Source organism: Neolamprologus multifasciatus, chromosome 18 (genome assembly GCF_963576455.1).
Source record: "Neolamprologus multifasciatus chromosome 18, fNeoMul1.2, whole genome shotgun sequence".
NCBI lineage: Eukaryota > Metazoa > Chordata > Actinopteri > Cichliformes > Cichlidae > Neolamprologus > Neolamprologus multifasciatus.
The window spans coordinates 26441966-26465278 of record NC_140456.1 but is presented as its reverse complement, the minus strand read 5'-3'; the positions used below and the strand labels follow the sequence as shown (position 1 = coordinate 26465278).

Below are 23313 nucleotides of genomic sequence, written 5' to 3'. Positions count from 1 at the left end.
TATGCATAAATGCAGCTTCACAGACTTTACGAACTTACAAACCTTTAAAAAGCCTGCATGGCCTCACCTGTGGAAAAAGTTACGTATTCCATGTGATCCTCTCTTCTCTTTGAGGACAACCAAGGAGCTGGCGCTCGCTTTGTACAGGATGCTTGAGTCATTATGTTACATAAGAAAAACACACCTCAGCAGTAAAAACACTGCGGAATACTGGTGACTTTCCACAGTAAAAAAAAAAAGAGTAACAGCAAATTGATCTTGTGGAACTAAATACAGATGTGTATTTCAAGTCTCTATTGCTGAAAAAAACAGGTTCTTTATTTTATAAACAATAATTTTGCAACAATTGTGGAAGCAATTAGCGAAATATCCAAATGAAGGTAGAGGAGAAATGAAATGCTACCAATTCATAATGCAAACTTATGACCTATAGTCGTAACTGTGGGGATATGTTTCAAAGGGGAGTGTTGTGGAGATGACATAAAATCTGTGAGCTGGGTTATAGCAATCTGAAGAAAGCGATGCATGAATAACATAAACTGTAATATGCACTTTGGTTATGCAGGCTTTCTTTCTGGTCCTTTCTGGCTAAACACGCATACAGCAGCTATTTTCAAAGAATTATAGCAAGGATTTCTGAGTTCTGAGACGGCTAATGACAACTAGCTATTGTTGATCTCAGCAAAGTTTTTGAATTTATCTGACTGAAAGTAAAAATTTGCAGTTATAACAAGGATTTCTAAGTTGTACACAAGACTACTATAGATGGAGACTACAGAAGGTGAATTTTCTCTTGCGGAAACCTTGTAATTAACAGCACCACACCAGCGTGGCTCCTTGTGAGTGTATATCAATCAATGTGCTTTGGACTTGTAGGAGCAAGAAAAGCCTAATTAACTGTTTGTAAAACTTGAGTGTAAAACATTTAACTGGTGACGATGAAATTGAAATGAATATGAATATATATATATATATACACACACACACACACTTTAACTTTCAGTATGCGCGCCCTGTATGCACATAATATCCACAATGAAGTATCACTCGATCACTTGAAATATACTTTTATATTTCAGACAATGGATATTAGGGGTGTAACAGTTCTCCAAAATCATAGTTTGGTTAATACATTGACGCTGGGGCCGCAGCATTTGTTGATGCCTCAATATTTGGTATTAACAACAAATAAAAGTAAAAAATAAAAACAGGAAAACAGACTTTTTGTACCACAGGCCTGATCACTTGATCATGATTGTGTCACGAACAAAAAATAAACTCCATTATTCTGATGTATGTATTTCCAGTTTATGTTACATGAACGATGTACAACGATTCCAACTTTCACCAGACCAGCATGCTTTAACTGCTCATCAGCAGCTTCACGTGGGTGTCACAGTATGGTAAGATGGAAACGCAACTTAATATTGCAAATGTTTCCGTTTCAGCATTGTTACAAGCCAACCTGTGAACTGTTACTTCAACTGTTACTGAACTGTTACTTAATTTTTTTTAAACTCATTCCTCCAAAGTCTAAAGAAACTCAGCTAAAGGAATGCTTTAGCTAAGAAAAACTACCGTTGATTTTAGCAATTTAAAGCTGTCACACTGGTATTACTTTGAAGTTTGCACTACTTTACCCAGTATTTCTTTTTTGCTTCTGAATTTTTATGGCATTGGCAGCAAGGGTTTCCTTGATGGTATCAAAAATACTGTAAAGCTGACACAGTTTCTCCCAGGTATATGAGCCAAAATTTCACCTCAGGACAGAACTTTCAAAACCAGGACATGCAATTTAATCAGTGTGAATCCCAAGCTTAAGATCATTTTTTTATGCTCTGCTACCGTACAATAGGCATGCTACAAATGCACATTAGTCTATAGTTAACTGTTAGTCTGTAATCTGATGATCTTGCATTGCCTGTTAATACTATCTAGGTCATCTTTTCATGATTTCAATCATCAAGTTGTTTTTGTAACAGCCAGTGGCTAGCTAAAGTGTTCGCATGCAACGACATAACCATAACTACAAGGTCCAGTGTTTAGCATTAGACGCACTTTATCTACCAACAAATAAATGATCTGATAGAACAACAGGCACTGCAGCTAACCACTGACAGACCACATTCTTGGAAAAAAAACATTCCTAACTGACACTGACCCCTGACGCACTTAGCACTGTGCCCACATCCTTCAGAAAACAGAAAATGATTTCTGCACATTTACAGTAAGTACACTGTACTCACATGAAGACAGTTGGAACATGCTGTAGGTGCACCAATGTGGCTTCAAACTAGAAAGCAAACACAGTCAACACAGTTTTGCCATATAAACCATCAAAGAGCAACTTGCATGGCAGCACTGTGTTACAACAGCTTGTGAAAATGCTGGATATATCAGGATTTCTGCTCTGATATATTTTAAAACGTATTCTGAGTTTTATATAAGTCACATTTTTAGACAAACACAATCTGAGTAAAATACACAGACAGCAGTACTTGTACTAGTGAACACAACGAGTAATCATTTGAGTGCACGCTTCAGAAACCACCATATCTGAATTCAGCATCTTGTAGATGTGGTGGGAGGTCCCTTTTGGGGGGTTTCAACCATTCTGTAGTTGACTTACTTTTGGACACTGTGTTATTTCTTTTTGCATCATCAAACTTCTGCTAAGCTTCAAGTCATCATCATCATCATCATTTATTTATATAGCACTTTAAAAACACACCTGGTAGACCAAAGTGCTGTACAATACAAATATAGATATAATAATAGATAGCAGAAACCAGACATAGCAATCAAATTAATAAAAATGTCAGTTACCCACAGAGTTAAAAGCCAGGGAATAGAAATAGGTTTTTAATAAGGACTTAAAAACTGGCACTGATGTAGCCTGTCTAATATGGAGAGGAAGGTTATTCCAAAGCATCGGTGCTACGACAGCGAACGCTTGGTCTCCTCTAAGTTTTAGCCGTGACTTTGGGACCGAAAGCAACAACTGCTCAGCTGACCGAAGGGAACGAATGGGGACATGGGGTTTCAACAAGTCAGACAAATAAACAGGTGCCAGACCATTTAGAGATTTAAAAACCAATAAAAGGATTTTAAAACAGATCCTAAATTCAATTGGAAGCCAATGTAGAGAGGCCAAAATTGGAGTGACGTGATCAAATTTCCTTCTGCCAGTTAAAAATCAAATCGTGCCGCAGCATTTTGCACTAGTTGCAAGCGTGACAAAGTGCCCTACCCAACCCATATTAAAAGAGAATTGCAATAATCCAAATGTGAGGTAATAAAGGCATGAATAACACTTTCCAAGTCACGCTTGGAAAGAAAGGGCTTAACCTTCGTTAAACGTCTGAGGTGATAGGATGCTGATTTTACCACCCCGTTTATGTGGTCATCAAAGGTAAGTGCAGAATCAATTTTTACTCCGAGATTTGTGATCGAACTCTTTAGTTGGGAAGTCAAAGCTGCAAGATCAACATCTGGAGCGTGAGAAAAACGATTTGGGCCAAATAAGATCGCTTCTGTCTTCCGATCATTAAAATTGAAGTTTTTTGCCATCCATGCTTTAACATCGCTAAGGCAGTCAAGCAGAGGTCGACTTGGGAGACTATTAGCATGACTAAAAGGTAAATAAAGCTGGCAGTCATCTGCATATAGATGGAATGGCACTTTATGTTTTCGGAAAATCGTGCCAAGAGGCAAAAGGTACAGTGAAAACAATAATGGCCCAAGAATAGATCCCTGTGGCACACCCCAAAGCAGAGGGGCCACAGAGGATGAAGCCGACCCCAGCTTGACACAAAAGGTCCTATTTGAGAGATAGGACTTTAACCACAAAAGTGACGAACCAGAAATTCACACACAGTGCTGTAAGCGGGAGATCAGCAAATCATGATTCACTGTGTCAAATGCAGCGGTCATGTCCAACAAGACTAGCACTGCATATTTACCACGGTCTGTCGCTATCAGGATGTCATTCATAACTTTTACGAGGGCTGTCTCCGTACTGTGAAATGGCTTATAACCGGACTGAAAGATTTCCAATTTCCAATTGAGAGTCATTCAAATAGTCCATCAACTGAGTATAAACAATCCTTTCCAGAATGAACAATTTTAATTCATTTGTTGATTGCGAGGCACTCAGGGCTCAAAGTACGATTTTACTGTCTCCGGGTGTCATGAGAAACATATTTTCATATTTTTCTTTTATTCAGTGGTTTTTTTTATATATTGGGAAAGACTTTACCACCTCTGTCACTGCTTTTTTCCCTTTTCCTTTTCAGAACTGCATGTTGGGTTTTTGGTATAAGAGTAAGAGTAACAATTGTCTTAAATGTCTTCCATTTTTAGACACTTTGTCTTATTCAGACTGTTGGGCCCCCTGGTCTTTTGAAAAGTTCATGCATCTCTGCAGTGCTTCTTCTTCTAAGGTTACGTGAAAGTTGAGTAATGCTTCTTGAACATTGTGTCATAATTTTGTATGTATATATCAGAAGGTTGGCCTCTACAACCAGCACTTTCAGCGTCATCTCTCCAGACTGCTTACTGCAAGTTCTGTGTTTTTCCAGCCTGAACAGTGAATGATTACTTCCTTTTGTCTTGATAATATATCTGTAATTTGTGGCAGTTTGCAGAAAATATGGGGTTTGGATTAGTTTCCATTCCAGACTGTCTCCTGTGCCAGACATCCTGCTGAGCTGTAGATGGGACAGATAAGTTCCAGTCTGCCCTGAGGTCTTCTCAAGGACCAGCTTGCCTTGCTTTCGAGCCTGGCTGCTGAATGTTGGCATCCTAAACACTTCCTCTCAGCACAAATGTACGCACACACCGAGCCCATAAACTGAATTTGTGGTTAATCACACAGTGGTTTAATAGAAAGACTATCAGTTTCAAAGGAAGCAAACAGCACAGCAGCTGACACGCACTAGACACATAAAGAGATGCTGTCCAGTCAAAACAACCTGCAGAGACATACCGACTGCTGAGACACACTAAAAGAATTCTTCACAGGAGTAAACAAACATTAAATTGTTTATTTTTCCACTGATTTTCACATCGTTTTTGCTGTCTCTGCACACATCTCCACCACCACGAGCAAAAAGAAGAAACACGTGGCCTTTTACACAAGCACTGCACAACCCCCAGTTATTTAATTCCTGACACACTCCTCGTCCCCTCCCATTCTCTGAGTTAACTGTATAAAGACCCACACTCAGAGCATTATCGGGATTCAGACATTGACCTGCACTGACCAGAGACACTCAGGCGAAAAGAGACTAGCTTAAGAAGACAAAAGAGAGTCTAAAAAAGAATCTAGAGGTTAGACAACTGCATCTACAAACTTCCACATACCACAAGATTCAGTTAGTCCCTCTGAAATGTGGCTCCAAGTGTCGCTCTTCAGTTTGTCCTGCTTACTTCTGTCAATCCAAACCCAGGCTCAAGATCGAGCCTCCCTCCATCGCTCCAATGACCCCTCTGGACGTTGTCATTACACCTTTACTGTGGCCAGTCCACAAGAGTCCAGCTGCCCTGGAAGCAACCGCGAGATGGATGGAGTCTTGTCCAGGCTCACCCTGCTCGAAGCTTTGGTCAGCCGTCTCCTAGCAGGAGTAGACAAAGGCACCATGACTGGGGTTGGAGCTAATGGAGAAGAAGGTCTCCAGGAAGCTTATTCCCAGGTTACTGGGGAAAGAAACCAGCTGCAGCAGGATAAGGAGCGTCTAAACAGGCAGATCCAGGAGCTGCAGAGGAGGTTGGCTGAGCTGAGCCAGGAGGCAGAAAGCCTCAGGCAGAAACCCTGCCAGCAGATGCTCGCCTCAGTGGGCACTCAGCATGAAAACAGACCAGCCAATGGTATGTACCAGTCAGGGGGTAACGGGAAACCACACAAATAAAAAATTATCTTTGTTAAAAGATTGGCAATCACAAAAGAACACATTTTTTTAACCACAAAATCATACAAATTCAAAAAAATGTTTTTCTTTTAATCTGTGAAGAAACATATTTTATGCAATTTTTGCCAGCTTGAATGTTTGTTTGTTTTTTTCAGAATAAATGTTTCTGTGGTAGACTCGTGTTTTGAAAAGTCTAAAGAGGCGGAGACAGGTTGGCCTGCAGTTAACTGTCCCCAGTTAAGTAAGGGGATAGGAATTTTTACCAGTCTTTTTTTATGGCTTCGTCACTCATGTTGATGTTTACACAAGTGTGATTATTTTCAGGGTTAGAGCATCAAGCACTCTGAGGAAACAACAGGGACCTTACAACTTTGAGGTTAAAGTGTTACTTTTGAGTTTTGCTCAGAATTTGTATTTCTCTCCCAGATCCCACATATGACTTTGGGAATAGTGGATATCAGGAGATGAAAGCTGAAGTGACAGAGATCTCTGCATCCCACCTCTTCCATGACAGAAGTCACAACTTCACAGGTAGCGTTTTACTGGAGTTGTTGGAATCGAGCATTATAGATTTTAAGCAATTTAGAGTCTAAATTAAAGTAACTTGCTTTTTTCCCTCAGGTTGTGGAGAGTTAGTGTCAGTGGGAGATCCTGTGTCACACAGGAAAGCTGACAGTATCACAGGGAAGTATGGTGCGTGGATGCAGGATCCAGAGCCTCAAGGCCCTCAGTACACCAACAACACTGTATGGCGTATTGATGCAGTGAGAAGAGATGTGCGGCACCTCTTTGCATATGAAGACATGGATCAGTTCACTCGAGGTTTCCCAATGAAGGTGCTGGTTTTGCCAGAGCCTGTGGAGAGCACAGGGGCAACTGTGTACCGAGGCTCCCTTTACTATCAACGAAGACACAGTCGGACACTCATTCGCTATGACCTGGCTTCTGAATATCTGGCATCCCGCATGGACCTGCCTCATGCCGGCTTCCATGGCCAGCACCCTTATTCCTGGGGGGGCTACACTGACATTGACCTAGCAGTGGATGAACAGGGTCTGTGGGCCATCTACAGTACAAGTAAAGCAAGGGGTGCAATAGTAATTTCGCAGCTGAACCCCGAGAGCTTGGAGGTGAAAAAGACCTGGGAGACTAATATTAAGAAGAACACAGTGGCCAACGCTTTCATGGTGTGTGGACGTTTGTACACAGTGGCTAGCTACACTGTTCCCAACACCACCATCAACTTTGTGTTTGATACAGCCACTGGTGTGGTACAAGCTGTCTCCGTGCCCTTCAAAAATAAGTACAGTTACAACAGCATGGTGGACTACAACCACGCTCAGAGGAAGCTGTATGCCTGGGACAACTTCCACATGGTCACCTATGACATCAGACTGGGCAGGGCCAGCCATGGTAGGAGCTAGAGAGGACACAGAGAAGGACTGCTGTTGGCAGGACTGATGCAACAACAAGTGATAGAGATGAAATAAATAATCATTTCAGGTGCTCTCTCTCAAGGCTTTGCTATCAATGTGTTTTGAATTTTACAGTATTTCTGTGGCATTAGTATCATAAATAAGGAGTGGCATAAAAACAAAGAACTATTCATACAGTAAAGCTGTTCAGTGTGGTTATGTGATATTGTTACTGATGGCTCATGAAACAGAATTGTAATCTGCAAATGTTATTTTTTATTTAAGATATAAATTTATGAAATAAAGTTTTTGTTTTCTGGATTGCATTTTGAAAATGTAGTCACAACCAAGCATGCATGTCCTCAGCTGCCGAAGCCACAAACTGCAGCGTTCCAACTGCTGACTATAGCTGCCTCAAAGAGCAAGTTAGTAGACTATAGTGGTTACAATACCTAAATTTAGAGCTGACTGTGCTGTGGTTCTCAGATTTACTGCTTTTTGTAGATGTACACAACTGAATTGAGCAGGAGGTAATCCAACATTTCACAAGCCATCTCGGTTGATTTGCATCCTCTACAATGACAGCATACTCTTCAGAATAACTTTAAATTAGACCTGGTTAGCATAAAGGTGGAATTCAAAGAATGAATCTAAGTATTATCAGCTCAAATCCAAATTATTCTCTGCTACACTTTACCTACCTACTTTACCTAATACAGAGCATGAGCACCACACCCCCTGTGCAACAGTCCGATACAGGGCTTTATTGTAACTTCGTTTTGTAGGATGTTTCATAAAATAAAAAAAACAAAAACTTCACATCATACAGATCCAGTACCTGATTTAAAAAAACAAAAACAAGCACATTTCCTGTTCATTAAATGCCCCTGAGCAGTTCTCACCATTAAATATAACTGCTCTTCCTCTCAAATCTATCTTATATTTCTTCATCTCTGAGTGCAGTCAGCTGTTATTCTTTTCACTACCCCATGAAATACAGCAGCAGGATGTTTAGTTAGCAACACACTGTGACAACAGTCCACAAACTTGACCTGATAGAAATGTTACATTTCAAATTACCTGACACTTTAATAAAATGTTACTCCCTTTGTACTTGCTCCTCTTCTTTATTGCTAACTCAGGTCGTTTGGAGTGGAGGGCCCACTCCTGAAGACCTTCTATGACTCTGTGGTGGCCTCAGCCATCTTCTATGGTGTGGTCTGCTGGGGCGGCAGCATCTCTGCTGGGGACAGGAAGAGACTGAACAGGCTGATCCGAAGGGCCAGCTCTGTTCTGGGATGCCCTCTGGACCCAGTGGAGGTGGTGAGTGACAGGAGAAAGATGGCTAAGCTGTCATCCCTGTTGGACAACATCGCCCACCCCATGCATGAGACTCTGACAGCACTGAGCAGCTCCTTCAGTGGAAGACTGCGGCACCCACGGTGTGGGACGGAGAGATTTCGCAGGTCTTTCCTCCCCACTGCTGTCAGACTCCACAATAAAGACTTTTGCAGCTGATCAAACACACAAACCCACACATGTGCAATAAGACTGCTATATGTGCAATTCTTGTATTTTTGTATTTTCCTACTCAGTTGTATATAGTATTTGTATTTATATTTTATTCTATTGTATATATTATTCTATTATATTTTATTCTATTGTATTTTATTGCATTCCAGTGTTTTCTAATTTCTGCTACATAACTTTGCACTTTTGCTGTAACAAAACAAATTTCCCACCTGTGGGACTAATAAAGGTCATCTTATCTTATCTTAACTTGATGCTGAAATACCAAGACCAATTCCATATAGGAACAGTTTAGTGCTATAGATTATGCATAAATTATCTTTGTGCATCTTTAATTTCGTTGTATGCTGTAAGCGTTGGTGATGGCTAAACCAATAGGATTGTCTTTTATGTCTCATTGTTCCCTTCATTTAGGCACAAATCTGTTTTAAGGTGCACAGTACCAGGAAATAAAAACTTACCTCAAATGCGTTAAACCTAATGTAACAAGCTGTTTTGAAAATATAAGGAGTAGAAAGCACAGACCTTTTATTTTAAGCTCCTTTTTGCTAGCCAAAGTTAGCATCCTAATGAAATAAACAAGCTAGCTAGAAATAGCATTAGCTGGCATCGCCCACGTTCATTAAAATATGGTTACGTCTTCATTAAACAAAAACAAACCATGCCACGTAGAATCAGCACCAGCAAAGGAGCTCAGCTTTGGAAGCTAATGTGCTGTTTATTACCTACAACCTCAACCACAGGCTTATCTACAGGTAGCATTAGCCAAGTTAACATATGTCATAAAATAAGGACAACCTTAGTCCATTCTAATACTTAATACTACTGTTAGATGGGCTGGACTGTGGGTTCAGTGATCCTTCCTTGTTGTTATGCTACTCCCTGAAAAATATAATTTTTCATTAAATAGAAATATTGCCCATTTTCAATTTGAACATCAAAAAAGTTGGGACTGGGCAACAAAAGGATGGAAAAGAACGTGGTACTAAAAAGAAACAGCTGGAGAAACATTTTGCAGTTAATTGGGTTAATTGGCAACACATCAGCAACATGACTGGGCATAGAAATAGCATCTTAGAGAGGCAGAACTTCTTAGATGAAAATATGAGCAGAGGTTGACAATCACCAAAAAACTGTATCTACAAATTGTAGAACAATTTTAGAGGAATGTTCGCGTGTAAAGTTGCAAAGGAATCATTCAGAGTACATAACGTCATCAAAGGTTTCTGGGAAGCACTGTGTGCAAAGGACAAGCCTGAATATCATTGCTGAATTTCTGAATGTCTGCACTGAATTAAAAAAAGTATGATTCTGTCATGGAAACCATTGCATGAGCTCATTCACTGTCTGTGAACGTATTCACCGTGCCATCCACAAACATAGGTTAAAGCTGTCGTGCAAAGAAACATTTCTGAATCCAGAAATGGATTGAGGCAAAGAGAAAAACTGTTCTCTGGTTAGGCAAATCCAAAATGTACATTCTTTTTGAAAAACATAAGCCATATCCTCCTAACTAAAGACGAAGAGAACCATATTATCAGTGCTCAGTTCAAAAGGGTTGCATTAGCCCTGTGGAATTAGCAGCGTTCGCATCAGGAAAGGCCCCATCAGCATGATTACTGAGTGCAGGTTTTAGAGCAACACATGCTTCCATCCAGTCCAATTTATTTTCAAGATTGCCCTGCATATTTCAGCAAGACAATCTTGATGCACATACTGCAGCTATTACAATAGCACGGCCTTATAGTAGGAGAGTCTGGGTGCAGAACTCACCTGCACTTCAGATCTTTCACCAACTGAAAACATTTCAAGCATCATCAGAAAATATCTGTCCATCTTCTTCCACTTATCCGGGGGAACACCCAGGTGTTCCCAGGCCAGCCAAGAGATGTAATCTGTCCAGTGTCCTGGGTCTGCCCCAGGGCCTCCTCCCGGTGGGACACGCCCCCAGCACCTCACCCAGGTGGCATCTTTGGCAGACCCCTCACTTTGCTAGAGAATAACGTACTGCTTTTAAAAGAAGACGGGATTTGTCTTACAGCTCTAAACATGGCTCTGGCAAAAACTTTTTTGAGGCTTGTTGCAGCCATCAAATTCAAAATGAGCTAATATTCTTCTTGTATTTATATATTTTCTCTTTGTAAACCTTTGATATGTTTCCCATGCTGTATTGTGATTAAAATATACTTTCCTTGCATTTTGTCTTTAGTTACATTTTACATTTACAGGATATCAACTTCATTTAGGAATTGAGGTTCTAAGATACACAGTACATTCAATAAATGTACTTCTCCTTTTATAATTACAGAAATCCTTCAGAAAATTGTTCCAATTTAAACACAACTGTGTTCTTTAAATTTAGATAATAAAAGTTTAGATAATATGGAGTATATGTATTCACACGATGAAACTGAAAGAGATGAGGTTACTTCTGTCACATTTCTTGGAGTAATAAAACCGCTAACAGACACACGCCCACACGTCAGCTCACTTGCATTATTTGAAAGTCAATAAAAATGAGCAGCTTTGCTTGAAAATATCCCACGTTCCCACTTACAACCTGAGCACAACTTGTCACACTTTCCAGCTGTTTATGTAGGCTACACACGCATCTGCTGTCTTAACCTGTTCAACATGTTAACTCCAAACCCACATGTATCGAGTGTTATGATTTCTGTAACAACTGCTTGATTTGGAAGTGGTATTCGGTATGTTAAAAAGGAGGCGGTGGCAGCAGTTTATCAACACTGTAAGATGAGATGGAATGTGCTACCGTGCAATGACAGTCAGGAGACTCAGCAGCAGCAGCTGATGGAAACTTTGTTGAGTGTGAGTTGACTTTCCCCACAACAATGTTCACACAAACACACTGTGGATTGTGACAGGTCATTGCTAAACCACATGAAAAACAAACACAGAAAAAAGTCTCACATCATGAAGTGTGTCAAAGGGGGAAGTCTCTTTTTTATAGCACAGTTTAAACTTTCACACACACTCAAAAAAAAATGTAATTTTTTAAGATAAAAAATTTAATTAAATAAATTCAACATTGGTTTCAGGCTTGTGATATTAAGTCCATGCATTAGCAATAGTGATGTGCAACCAAGCAGCTTAATGGAAGTAAAACATTTAATACTTCTACTTCAAAATAAAAGTAAACACAAAGACAAACACATAACGCTGATACAGATTTTTTTTAAAAAACATATAAGAATCCTAAAATAATATCAATAATCAGGAATTTCAGAATTACCCACTCATGTTCAACATTTTCCTACATGCACACACACCTAAACCTGACCTAATGTTTCCCATCTATCATCCAGAGTCCATCGTAAGCTCTGTTCAGCCTCTCTCCCAGGCCAATGAGCAGCGCGTCCTGCAACCAGTCCCAAGTCACCCACAGTCTTTCCACCAGACTGTACTGGCAGTAGCCCATGGCCAAGCCAAAGCCCACATCTGTCACATAGTGTCTTGCAAGCAGCAGTCGGGACAGGCTCAACAAAGCAGCCCACCCCACCACCAGGAGCCGCATGGAGTCTGTGTCCACCAGCTGGGCGAGGAAGAACCGGGCGCACATGGCCGCCCGTGAAGCGTGGCCGGAGGGAAAGGAATAGCGCTCCACGAAGAAGGTGGAGAGGATCTCCGAGCGGTTCTGGGCAGGCATGCGACGTCTGACCAGAGTCTTCACAAGTCTGACAAGCAGCAAATCCAAAATCAGAGCTGTGGGGAGGAAGGAGTAGTTTTTAAAGTTTAGGATGTAAATAACAACAAGATTGCATTAGATATATATTAGTTTATAATAATAATAATTATTATTATTAAATATTAGTATTAGTATTACATTTTCCTTAAAATATATCAGAAAAAGAACTAAATAGTTGAAAAGATGAGTAAAAAATGCAGCTGAAGTTGTTCAGTTGTTTATACATTTATTTAAAGCTTCAGTTAATTATAGATTTACACTGTAAAGACAAACAAAAGTTTTACTTTAGTGTGTTGAACTTAATTTCTACCAGCTTTGAAACACTTGTTTTCTCGCTTAAGTTAGCTGTACTTTCTGTCCCCGTTCTGAGTTGCACGCAGTTGCTTAATTGAGCACTTGATGTTGCCAAGTATGGGGCATTTCTGCAAAAGAAAAACTTGTGGTAAAGATAATGTTTAGCTTCATAAGCTTTATCGGTGCTGTGATCATTATTATAGTTGGGCTGTGTTTCGACTAGCTTGTGAATTCATGATGTGGTTTCCTATGTTAGCTTGCCCTGGTAACAGACTGCCTTTTCAGGGTTTGATTACCAGTGTTAATGTAACCATGAAGTATGTAAATACCGTGGAAAAGTTGTCTTGAACTTATATCTAATATTTAATCATGGTGACTTTGTTTGAGTTTCTTCTTTAATTAAAAAAAATTACTAGACTAAGGATTTATATAGGTTTTATATGAAACCTATATAAGGTTTTATATATTTTTTATACTGAGAAACAGCCGACTGACATCGCTCCACACCTCGCGACCTAAAGTCAAGAGTCCTCTGAGGAAAAGTAAAAAATTTTCCCTGCTTTCTTGAATAATTCTCCAGTTTTCAAATAATTTCAAGACATTTTTTTTCCCCAAATGCTGCAGCTATTGATATTTTTTCAGTCTATTCTCACACCAAGGATACCTCTTCAGCCTAACATCCTCTAAAAAGAATCAGTCTGCTGCTGTGATCACAGTTTGTATTCTTGTTTCTTAATGCTTATCATAATCCTGAAAAAATATTCCTGGAATTTATTACATGATCATAATTGGAGTAAATGACCCTACTCTCATTAATATTCCTGGCAGATTATTTAGATTTGTGAGCTAAATCTACATGATCAGCACTGTGTCCAACAAAAATGACTAATGATATTAAATTGGCTAAGTAATACTCCCTTGCAATTCCTTTGATGTCTCTAAATATCCTATCCCATCATCCCATTTATCATCGAATTTCTCAAATTTCAACTTTTCCACGTTTCCCTTGAAAAAGCTTCCTAACACAGGTTCTGAATCAGCAGCGAATACTATACAAATACTTGATGGCCTCGCCCAAAGTTCAAAAGTACATTATCAAAGAGCTCAGCAGCTTTAGGAGCTAATAAATTACATTTGAACATCTTTGATAGTCCATGAGGGCTTTCAGATATTTAAAGAACTGAGATCTAGGTATTTCAAACATCTTCAGATGTTTTCAGTACATCATTATAGTAAAGGTCAAATTTTGCAGTAAACCGTGGTTAGCAGCTTTAGTTAGCACTCTGCTAAACATTTTATTTCAGTTGAATCAACCAATAGTTCAGATTTTAAAGATGTTGAACTCTTAATGTAACACCTTGGGGAACTGAGCAAGGCTGAAGTAAAAGCATATAACCAGCTCAATTTATTGACCTAGAAAAAAAATCTAAAGGTCTTTGACCCAGTCAATACCTGATTGGTCTAACATTATATACTATCTCCAAATCTCCATGGCATCCTGGGCTTTTACAGGCCAGAAATAGCTCTGGCATTTCACCACAACACAATACAGTATAGCAGCACAGAGCTTGAACTCAAGGCTGCAAGTTCACAAATATAATCTACAAGTGCAAATACATCATCAGCCATGACCGGTGGATCACATCTCAGACAGCTCCCACAAAAAACTTTCCATCGCTGTCGTGCAGTTGTTTCTCGCTCAGACACCATTTACTCCTGCTAATGCATTAATTGGCACTAGTTGGACACATTTTGGTCTCTGGACATTAAGAGCTATTAACGTTATCTAGCTTTGACCAAACATAAGAGCCACTTATGAATACCACGGGTTCCACTGTGGCCATGGCACAAACGTGCATAATAACGCACCGGCTTATCGGCAATGTGGTGACAAATATCAGAGCGTCGGACAGCTAAATAAAGTCAGTTTGACTTTGGAGCACTTCTTACTTCCACATAAGGCCTCTATGCTCACCAGGTTAACGCTAAATGGCCAGAATTAATTAGTATAAATTAAAATCCTAGGTTAAATTCTTTACCCACACATATTAATACATAAATATATTGTAAATGTATATTGTAAATTTATTGCAAATCTGTAAATATCAAGCCTGTTGATGGCTGTGGACTTAGAGATGTTTTATTTATTAAATCCGAACATATTTTTGGTTCATTGAAGACAGAAATCCTAACATTAACTATGTTGTAATGATACTTACCTAATGCCAAATTCAGCATGATCTCTTGCTCCTCCACACTTCGTCCACGGAGAAGAGTGTACACGGTGCCGATGAGCCACGGGATGACATGACCGGAGAACTCGACCAGCCGGACCAAGGGCCGTATGCTGCCCCATGCAGACCCCTCACAGGCGCACACTCCGAGCCGTTTGGACAGCCATAGATCTATCGCCAGCAAAAACCGGAGCGTTACAGTAAATATCGGCTGACTCAGACTGACTGAAAAGTCTCCCGTTTGCGCTCCAGAGGCAAAGTAAGAACAGGTGGAGCTCCGGCGGCGGACTTGGTATTCAAAAGTTGCCCGGCTTCCACACGCAGCTCCACGGCAACTATTCCGCCTGGACCCTGGTGAGGACATTTTGGTTGGACAGTGCCGTAGGTCGTGTATCCGCTCTCCTTTATGGCCCCTGATGAGCTCGTAACATCCTGCCCGGTTTACAGGGGATAAATGGTACCAGTTTAGAACGGGACCGCTCTTGTCACGTGACAAGAATGAACCCACAAAACCGTGCTCGTTAAACGGGTCCGTTGTTGAGCTTTAGGCTTTTTCTTTAAACTTGGAAACCCAGCGAACACGTTATCACTCGTGAACCAGATAGCCCGCCTTGACTGTAAAGTTTGACTGTTTTGTTAGTTGTGTCATAATAAACATTTCATAATAATAAATGTCTATATTCTCTTCACGACACCGGTCTGAGCGCAAAATGTGTCACAACTACGCCAAAGGCTCAGAGCGCAGCGCTTTTTATGAACCTAAATTGGGTCTATCATGCTGTGGCAGTGCGTGCGTGGTTTCCGCCTCTTCTGTATTTTGCTCTACCTGCTGTCACCAGAGCTACTGCACACCGGACTAAACACTTCCACGGCCACAGCATGCCGGGGCTGCTGCTCGGAGACGTGTTTCCTGATTTCGAGGCAGAGACCACCACCGGCACAATTAAACTCCACGAATTTCTTGGTGATTCGTGAGTAGACTTTGTGACTTTTAATTTTTTTACGCTGCAAGTTTACAGACTTATTGAGAATTCGCTTAAGAGCGGGGAGAGAGGGCGGGATGTAGTTCCTGTCATGGTTTTTCACTTCTGCTTTGAAATACTGCATGTGGCATTTTTAAAATCTGCATACTGTACCTGTAATGACGGTATTGTGGTCTAAGTGCGATCTAAGTGTGTCTAAAATAACACGTTACCACTTAGTGCATCTATCAGTAATCATCTCTTTGTGAGACAGTGAAAGTCTTCTGATACTGAGAGCATCTGTAAGCTGAACGAATGAAATTGAGGTCAAACCTGAGAAAAAAAAACCCACTCCTTTGAGTGATTATGTGCAGACCGCTGACCTCAAGGTGGAGAAAAACAACTTTGCCATCACTTTTGACAACTTTGCTAAACTCGTTTTACATCCTGTTGTCCTTTTGTGAAACCCAGAAACAAGCAGTAACACACACAATATCAAGAAATGCAGACTGCGGAGAGGAAACTAGGTCAGGATGAGGCCTCTTTCTTTCTGAGATCGAACTGAGCATGATGGTAAATCTGACTCATTTCAGATGGGGAATCCTGTTCTCCCACCCCAGGGACTACACTCCTGTGTGCACCACAGAGCTGGGCCGAGCTGCCAGACTCAGCAGTGACTTCAGTAAACGCAACGTTAAATTGATCGCCCTATCAGTGGACTTCCTGGAGGATCACCACGGCTGGGCCAAGGTGTTGTAACTACATTTTATTTATTTATTTGCTGCACAACTTTAATTATTTAGAAGTATTGGAAAAACACATAAAAAAAGCAGTAAGTCGGTGCTGGCTGGTGAACTGTGCTCTAAGCTTCCCAGCTGAGCATAGTTCTTTAAACAAGCCACAAGAGATTTGCAAGCCAAATGACATCGAGATATCTGGACTAATGCTGGGCTAAATCTATGTGGGTATTTAGGATTTTCCAACAACATGCTGAAGTAAATGAATCCTTCTGGGTTCACTCAAAACCTCACTCCTATTAAGATCTCAGGTTTCTCAAATGAACAATGAACATTGAGCCTGTGCAGGCCTGACTCCTATATATAGTGTGCGAAAAAAAAATTGCAACACAAATAAAGCTTCGACCACAAGCTGTGAATTTAAAACTGTGATGAAAGGTGTATGAACCATATTGAGGATCTATAGAAGGACGAGGCTTGTGATTATGGGATGTGTATGAATGCTGTGTGCTTAGAGAGGCTAAAAGTGAGACTATCTCAGCCGTGGCAACTTTTCTTTACTGCTAGCACTCAATTTGATTACATCAGTCACAACTACTACATTTCCCTTGTGGGATCAATATAGTATCAATCTATATATCTTTGAGAAAGCCTGAAAACCCCGTGTGTGAAATTGTCTTCCTGCTTCAAATATTTGGTGCTTTTTAAAAATATATATTGCACTTCAAAGTCTACCATGTTGCCTTTGCACCAGCTGTGAAATGAGCATCACTTCTCTTCCCAAGTATAAGGTTAAGTACTGTATACTGCCTCCAAAGTTGTCAATCACAATGATTAATAGAAATAATAATCATTAATAATGTCTGTGGAATATCTACAATAGAACATCAAGGCACATAATCGCCAATCATCATTCCTGTGGCCGTGGCAAAATAGGATTGTTATGTGAACAACCACTGTTCAAAGGCCACTGCGCACATTTACTCAGGGCCTTCTTGATGTGATGTTCTTCTGCTTCCCTGGCTGCTGTGTCTGTGGGGATGGTGTTAGCTCCGTGCTGTAGCGTCCTGATGACACCCAGTTTATGCTCCTGTGGATGATGAGAGTCAAACCTTAAATACTGATCCATATGTGTAGGTTTACATCAACTTTTAAATGTCCCCGATTACTAATGGAAATCTCACAGTCTAAGAAGGCTAACCTGCCACTTTTCATATCCTTTTCACCATTCCTTCTCGGTGTCTCAGATCCTCCTCCTCTCTTTCTCTTTCCGTCCCTTCCCCTTGGCTAGCCACCATGGGGCTCTGCCCCCTCTTCTCCCTTCCTCGTGAGATAAGAAACATCACTTCCCTCCCTTTTTTAAAGTCCAGACTCAAAACTCACCTGTTCACAATAGCCTATTCCACATAAGCTTTTCCATCCTGCTACTTTAATTTATTTTATTTATTTGCTCTATGTTTTATCCTTATATTTTTGTAAATTTTTGTTTGTTGTTATTGCTTGTGAACAGTGTCCTTGAGTGTTTTGAAAGGCACTTTCTTAAATAAAATGTATTAATATTATTATCCTCCCTGGTAAATTTGATATGTTGGTCCACTGAGTTAATGTGATCAGTGAATTGTGGCACATCTTAAGGTGTCATCAACATACCCGAACCAATGACTTGGTGGTGTTCCAGGGTAGGATAGCAAAGCCCTCTTTTCCACTTCTTCCACGTAAAAGTTGGCCACAATGGGTGAAACTGGGCAACCCATGGCACACCCATGTTTCTACCTGTAGTACTGACTCTTATATGTGAAATAGGTGGAATTAAAACACAGTTACAAAAGCAAACACACGTGGTGGGTGCTGAGAGTGGTCCTGTAGCTGAGGGTCATCCTGTAATCACTTACAAACTACCTCCACTGCTTCAGTGACTGGAATACAAGTGAAGAGAGATGTAACATCTCTCACCTTCTCTTTTTTTTTAAATCTTTTTTTTAAAATAAGGAACGTATGAGAACACAAATAAACCGAAATAAACAAGTAATCGTACTTATATACACACATATACATGCATGCATACATATACGCCTGTACATACTTACATACATACAGACATACACATATATACACATAGCAGTTCAAAAATATGGCATACAGAATTACAGAGATTCAAACAAAATTGGGTCTCCTTGACGAAATATAATATTTCCATTTATCCCAAATCTCAATGAATAGGTCATATTGAAATCTGTTAAAGAAGGTAATTCTTTCCATTTTAAACAACCCATAAACAGTCTCATGCCAGTCATTTAGTGATGGAATTTTCACACTTAGCCATTTCTTAGTAATAGTCTTTCGGGCAGCCAGACTCAGAATACCATATAACAGCTTGGACATTTTATCTACATTTACTGAATATAAATATCCAGACAAAAGTTCATCCCAATTAAAGGGGAGTTGCATACTAAAAATGGTCTGTAACTCAGAGTGAATCGATACCCAAAAAGTGTTGATCAATGGGCAAGACCAAAACAAGTGGAAGTGTTTTATTCCTTGGGCCCCACAGTTTCTCCAACAGCTAGAGTGATTAGAATAGTGTTTACTTTGTGCAGGTGTAATAAAAAAAAACCTACAGAGACTCTTCCAACCAAAACATCTCCATATATTAGAACTAGAAATTTTCCACTGAAAGGCACACTGCTGATACCAGATATCATTTGAAATTGCTATATTTGTTTCCCTTTCCCATTTTTGTTTAATGTGGATAGTGTTCAACTTCTTAACCTCTTGTAAACCCTTGTACAATCTAGAAATCACCTTGAAGCCAGCATCTGGTAAGCGTTGACAAATATATTCAAAACAGGAAGAGAGAAAAGATCTGTTCTCTTAGGTATAAAGTTATGTAGATGATGCCTGATTTGAAGAAACCTGAAAAAATCCATATTGCTTAACTGGTATTGATCTTTTACTGATTGGAAGTCCCTAAGAGTTCCCTTATCATAAAACATACAATACAGACTCGGGGAGCATCTCGCCACACATTTTTTCTCTCTCTCCCTCTCCTTATTTATGAACAAGTGAGGTATTCTCTCCACCTGTCTAAGCGACACACACAGAGTACACCCCTAGTTATGCACAGACATCTATGGGTGCACTAAGATTCGTTACATGGAATGTAAATGGAGCTGGCTCCAGAGAAAAGAGGTTAAAAATATTTAACCAACTCAAAAAACTACAGGCAGATGTTGTCCTTTTACAAGAGACCCACAGACCTCTTAGAGGTTCGAATGAACTTAAAACACCTGAGTTTCCTAATGTGTTCTCAGCCTGTTATAATTCTAGACAAAGGGGAGTAGCAATTTTAATTCATAAAAAAATTAATTTCACAGTACTCGATACAGTTATAGATCCAGAGGGCAGATTCTTAATCATTAAACTATCTATACTTGATAAAAAGCTATGTATTGTAAGTGTATATGGTCCAAATGTTGATGATCCCTCATTCTTTCACGGTTTTTTCAGTGCACTCTCTGAACACTTAGATGGCACACTTGTGCTTGGAGGCGACCTCAACCTTGGACTGAATGAAGAAATGGATAGGCTCAATACAGCAGGAACTCAGCGTAATTGGCAGTCCACAAATATAATCAAACAGTATATGAGCGACTTTGGTCTTTGCGATGCATGGCGCTCCCTTCACCCCACCAGTAAGGAATATACTTTTTTTTCACATGTTTATCACTCCTACTCTCGTCTAGATTATTTTTTGGTCAGCAGCTCACTGCTGAGTGACGTTTCAGACACTGAGATTCACCCTATAGTTGTCAGCGATCATGCTCCTGTATCTTTAACACTAATGCACAAGAATAATACTATGCCAAGTAAAAACTGGAGATTTAATACATCACTGCTTAAAGATGAAGACTTTATTAAATATTTTAAAAAAGAGTGGACTTCATATTTAGACTTTAATGACACTCCCGGAACATCAGCTTCTGTTTTATGGGAAGCAGGGAAAGCTGTGATGAGAGGTAAAATAATTTCTTTCTCATCACATAAAAAGAAAAAAGAAAACAAAAATATTCAGGAATTAGAAAAAAACATCAAATCACTAGAAGAAGCCTACACGTCCCACCAAGATCAGGAAACATTGAACAAAATACGCAAAACAAAACTAGAATTAAATGAGATAATTGATAGAAAAACAAAATTCTTAGTACAAAGACTACGCTTACAAAATTATGAACATAGTAATAAATCCGGTAAATTTCTAGCAAACCAGTTAAAAATAAATAAAGAAAAAACAACTATATGTGCTGTTCAAGATTCATCTGGGAACACAATATATGAACCGAAACAAATAAACAACATTTTCAGGGATTTCTATAAAACGTTGTATTCACCACAAATAAACCCATCTAAAAAGGAAATTGATCAATTTTTAGACAACATAACTCTCCCAAAATTATTAGACTCTCAAGCAATGGCACTGGATTCGCCACTGACATCAGGTGAACTCCAGGAAGCCCTGATAAATATGTCCAATAATAAGGCTCCAGGTCCAGACGGCTTTCCTGCAGAATTCTACAAAGAATTCTGGACGATTCTAGCACCAGTTTTTTACAGAACGTTGTTAGAAATCAAAGAAAAGGGCAGACTTCCATCAAATATGAATTCTGCAAACATTAATCTCCTGCTAAAACCAGGCAAAGACCCTGTATATCCCTCAAGCTATCGTCCAATATCCCTTATTAATGTAGACCTCAAAATAATCTGCAAAGCTCTCTCGAAGAGACTAGAGAAAATAACCCCCCTCTTAATTCATCCTGACCAAACTGGTTTCATAAAAGGTAGGCACTCATCAACAAATACACGTAGATTACTTAATTTGATAGACTACTCATACAGTAAAAACCTTGAAACTACAATATTTTCCTTAGATGCAGAAAAAGCGTTTGACAGAGTTAACTGGAAATTTCTATTTGCAACTTTACACAAATTTGGTTTTGGATCTTCTTTCATCAACTGGTTAAAAATATTATATAATTCCCCAACAGCTTGTGTCAGAACAAATGACCAGACATCCTCCAGCTTATGTCTCCTGAGGGGCACCAGGCAGGGATGCCCACTCTCCCCTTCACTGTTTGCAATTTTTATCGAACCACTAGCAGCAGCAATTAGACAGAATTCAGCAATTAAGGGCATAAAATGCAAGAACGTAGAACATAAAATCAGCCTTTATGCTGATGATGTGTTACTCTTTCTCCAAAATTCACAAACCAATATCTCTGGGGTGATTGAATTGATAAACTCTTTTGCAAGAATATCAGATTACTCAATTAACTGGTCAAAATCTACAGTCCTTCCTATTAATTGCTGCTTCCATAATTCCTCTTCTACTCCACTGCAATCGGGAAATATAAAATATTTAGGTATTAATGTTTCTCCCAAGCTTGCAGATCTAACTAAATTAAACCATACCCCACTTTTAAAGAAAGTAGAAGGTGATCTGGCTAGATGGAAATGTCTACCCATATCACTCATGGGAAGGGTTGCTGCTATAAAAATGATGGTATTACCAAAAATAAATTATTTATTCTCAATGATCCCAACTAAACCGCCGCAAGATTGGTTCAGATCTCTAGATTCATATATGTCCAAATTCCTTTGGAAAAATAAGCCCCCACGTATAAGCTTAAAAACACTACAAAAAACCAAGGATAAAGGAGGATTAGAACTACCGAACTTTCAGCACTACTTCTTAGCCAACAGGCTTCAGTTTATCTCAGGATGGCTAAAACATACCCTCTTAGATGAACCTTGGCTAGATGTAGAACAAGCACTTTGCAATAATCTAGAGATTTCAGATCTACCATTTATCAGCTCAAACATCCAACGACATGAATGCTTCAAAAGCATCAACATCAGCTCTTCTCTGACAGCATGGTGGGAGTTTCTAAAATTGACGGAGTCTTCATTAATCCCATGCAAACGTACACCTATCTGGAACAACCCTGACATATTACAAAACAATAATATGATAAACTTTTCAGATTGGAATGGTAAAGGAATCAAATATGTAGAACATATACTAGAAGGAACAGAATTTATTTCATTTGACAGACTAGTTACACAATATGGGATCAACAAGAAAAGATTTTTAGAATATCAACAAATTAAATCCATAATAAAAAAGAAATTTAAACTGGGTCAAGTTGAACTACAAACACCACCAAGTGTGGTTCAATTTTTTACTCTTAAAACCCCCAAATTACTATCCAAAATGTACAGAATGCTTTCTAAAACAGATGAATCAATATCACTTCCTATTGCAAAATGGGAAGCGGATTTATCAGTTAACTTAGACCAAAACTTCTGGTCTCAGATTTGCTTAAAAACCTTTCATCTAATCAGAAATCCCAGTCTTCAATTAATTCAATACAAAATACTACATAGAGTGCACTATACAGGTCATCGGATGTTCAAGATGGGCTTTGCATCTACCAACAACTGCTCACACTGCCAAACCAATTCACCGGAC

The 23313-nt window shown here is 39.5% G+C and overlaps 3 protein-coding genes across 3 annotated transcripts in view; 2 read left to right on the top strand and 1 right to left on the bottom strand.

The window, feature by feature from the left end:
• The first annotated feature begins 4118 nt into the window (after nucleotides 1-4118).
• LOC146498149 (myocilin-like) lies at nucleotides 4119-7645 on the top strand. The gene is made up of 3 exons (XM_085141336.1): nucleotides 4119-5868; nucleotides 6336-6440; nucleotides 6531-7645. Exons 1-3 carry the CDS (start codon nucleotides 5391-5393, stop codon nucleotides 7331-7333), a joined length of 1386 nt encoding a protein of 461 aa, XP_084997462.1. The 5' UTR covers nucleotides 4119-5390; the 3' UTR covers nucleotides 7334-7645.
• A 1116-nt stretch (nucleotides 7646-8761) lies between these two features.
• Nucleotides 8762-15452, bottom strand: LOC146498148 (polyisoprenoid diphosphate/phosphate phosphohydrolase PLPP6-like). The gene is made up of 2 exons (XM_085141337.1): nucleotides 15074-15452; nucleotides 8762-12577 (listed from the first exon to the last, which is right to left on the bottom strand). The coding sequence occupies exons 1-2, from the start codon at nucleotides 15450-15452 to the stop codon at nucleotides 12156-12158; spliced, it is 801 nt and encodes a 266-aa protein (XP_084997463.1). The 3' UTR covers nucleotides 8762-12155.
• Nucleotides 15453-15936: 484 nt separating this feature from the next.
• LOC146498147 (peroxiredoxin-6-like) overlaps nucleotides 15937-23313 on the top strand; it is a 14516-nt gene continuing 7139 nt past the window's right edge. Inside the window, exons 1-2 of the mRNA XM_085141338.1 lie at nucleotides 15937-16059; nucleotides 16644-16800. Of these exons, the coding sequence (XP_084997464.1) occupies nucleotides 15968-16059; nucleotides 16644-16800 (249 nt within the window). The 5' untranslated portion in view covers nucleotides 15937-15967. The remainder of the gene's footprint in view (nucleotides 16060-16643; nucleotides 16801-23313) is intronic.

What these genes read in the sequence shown, in the direction of transcription:
- LOC146498149 (XM_085141336.1), top strand. Translation starts at nt 5,391, where the DNA reads ATGTGGCTCCAAGTGTCGCTCTTCAGTTTGTCCTGCTTACTTCTGTCA. An exon ending in TGAAAACAGACCAGCCAATG is followed by an intron (nt 5,869 to 6,335) that starts GTATGTACCAGT and finishes TTTCTCTCCCAG; the next exon opens with ATCCCACATATGACTTTGGG. An exon ending in CAGAAGTCACAACTTCACAG is followed by an intron (nt 6,441 to 6,530) that starts GTAGCGTTTTAC and finishes TTTTTCCCTCAG; the next exon opens with GTTGTGGAGAGTTAGTGTCA.
- LOC146498148 (XM_085141337.1), bottom strand. Translation starts at nt 15,452, where the DNA reads ATGTCCTCACCAGGGTCCAGGCGGAATAGTTGCCGTGGAGCTGCGTGT. An exon ending in CATGCTGAATTTGGCATTAG is followed by an intron (nt 12,578 to 15,073) that starts GTAAGTATCATT and finishes TCCTCCCCACAG; the next exon opens with CTCTGATTTTGGATTTGCTG.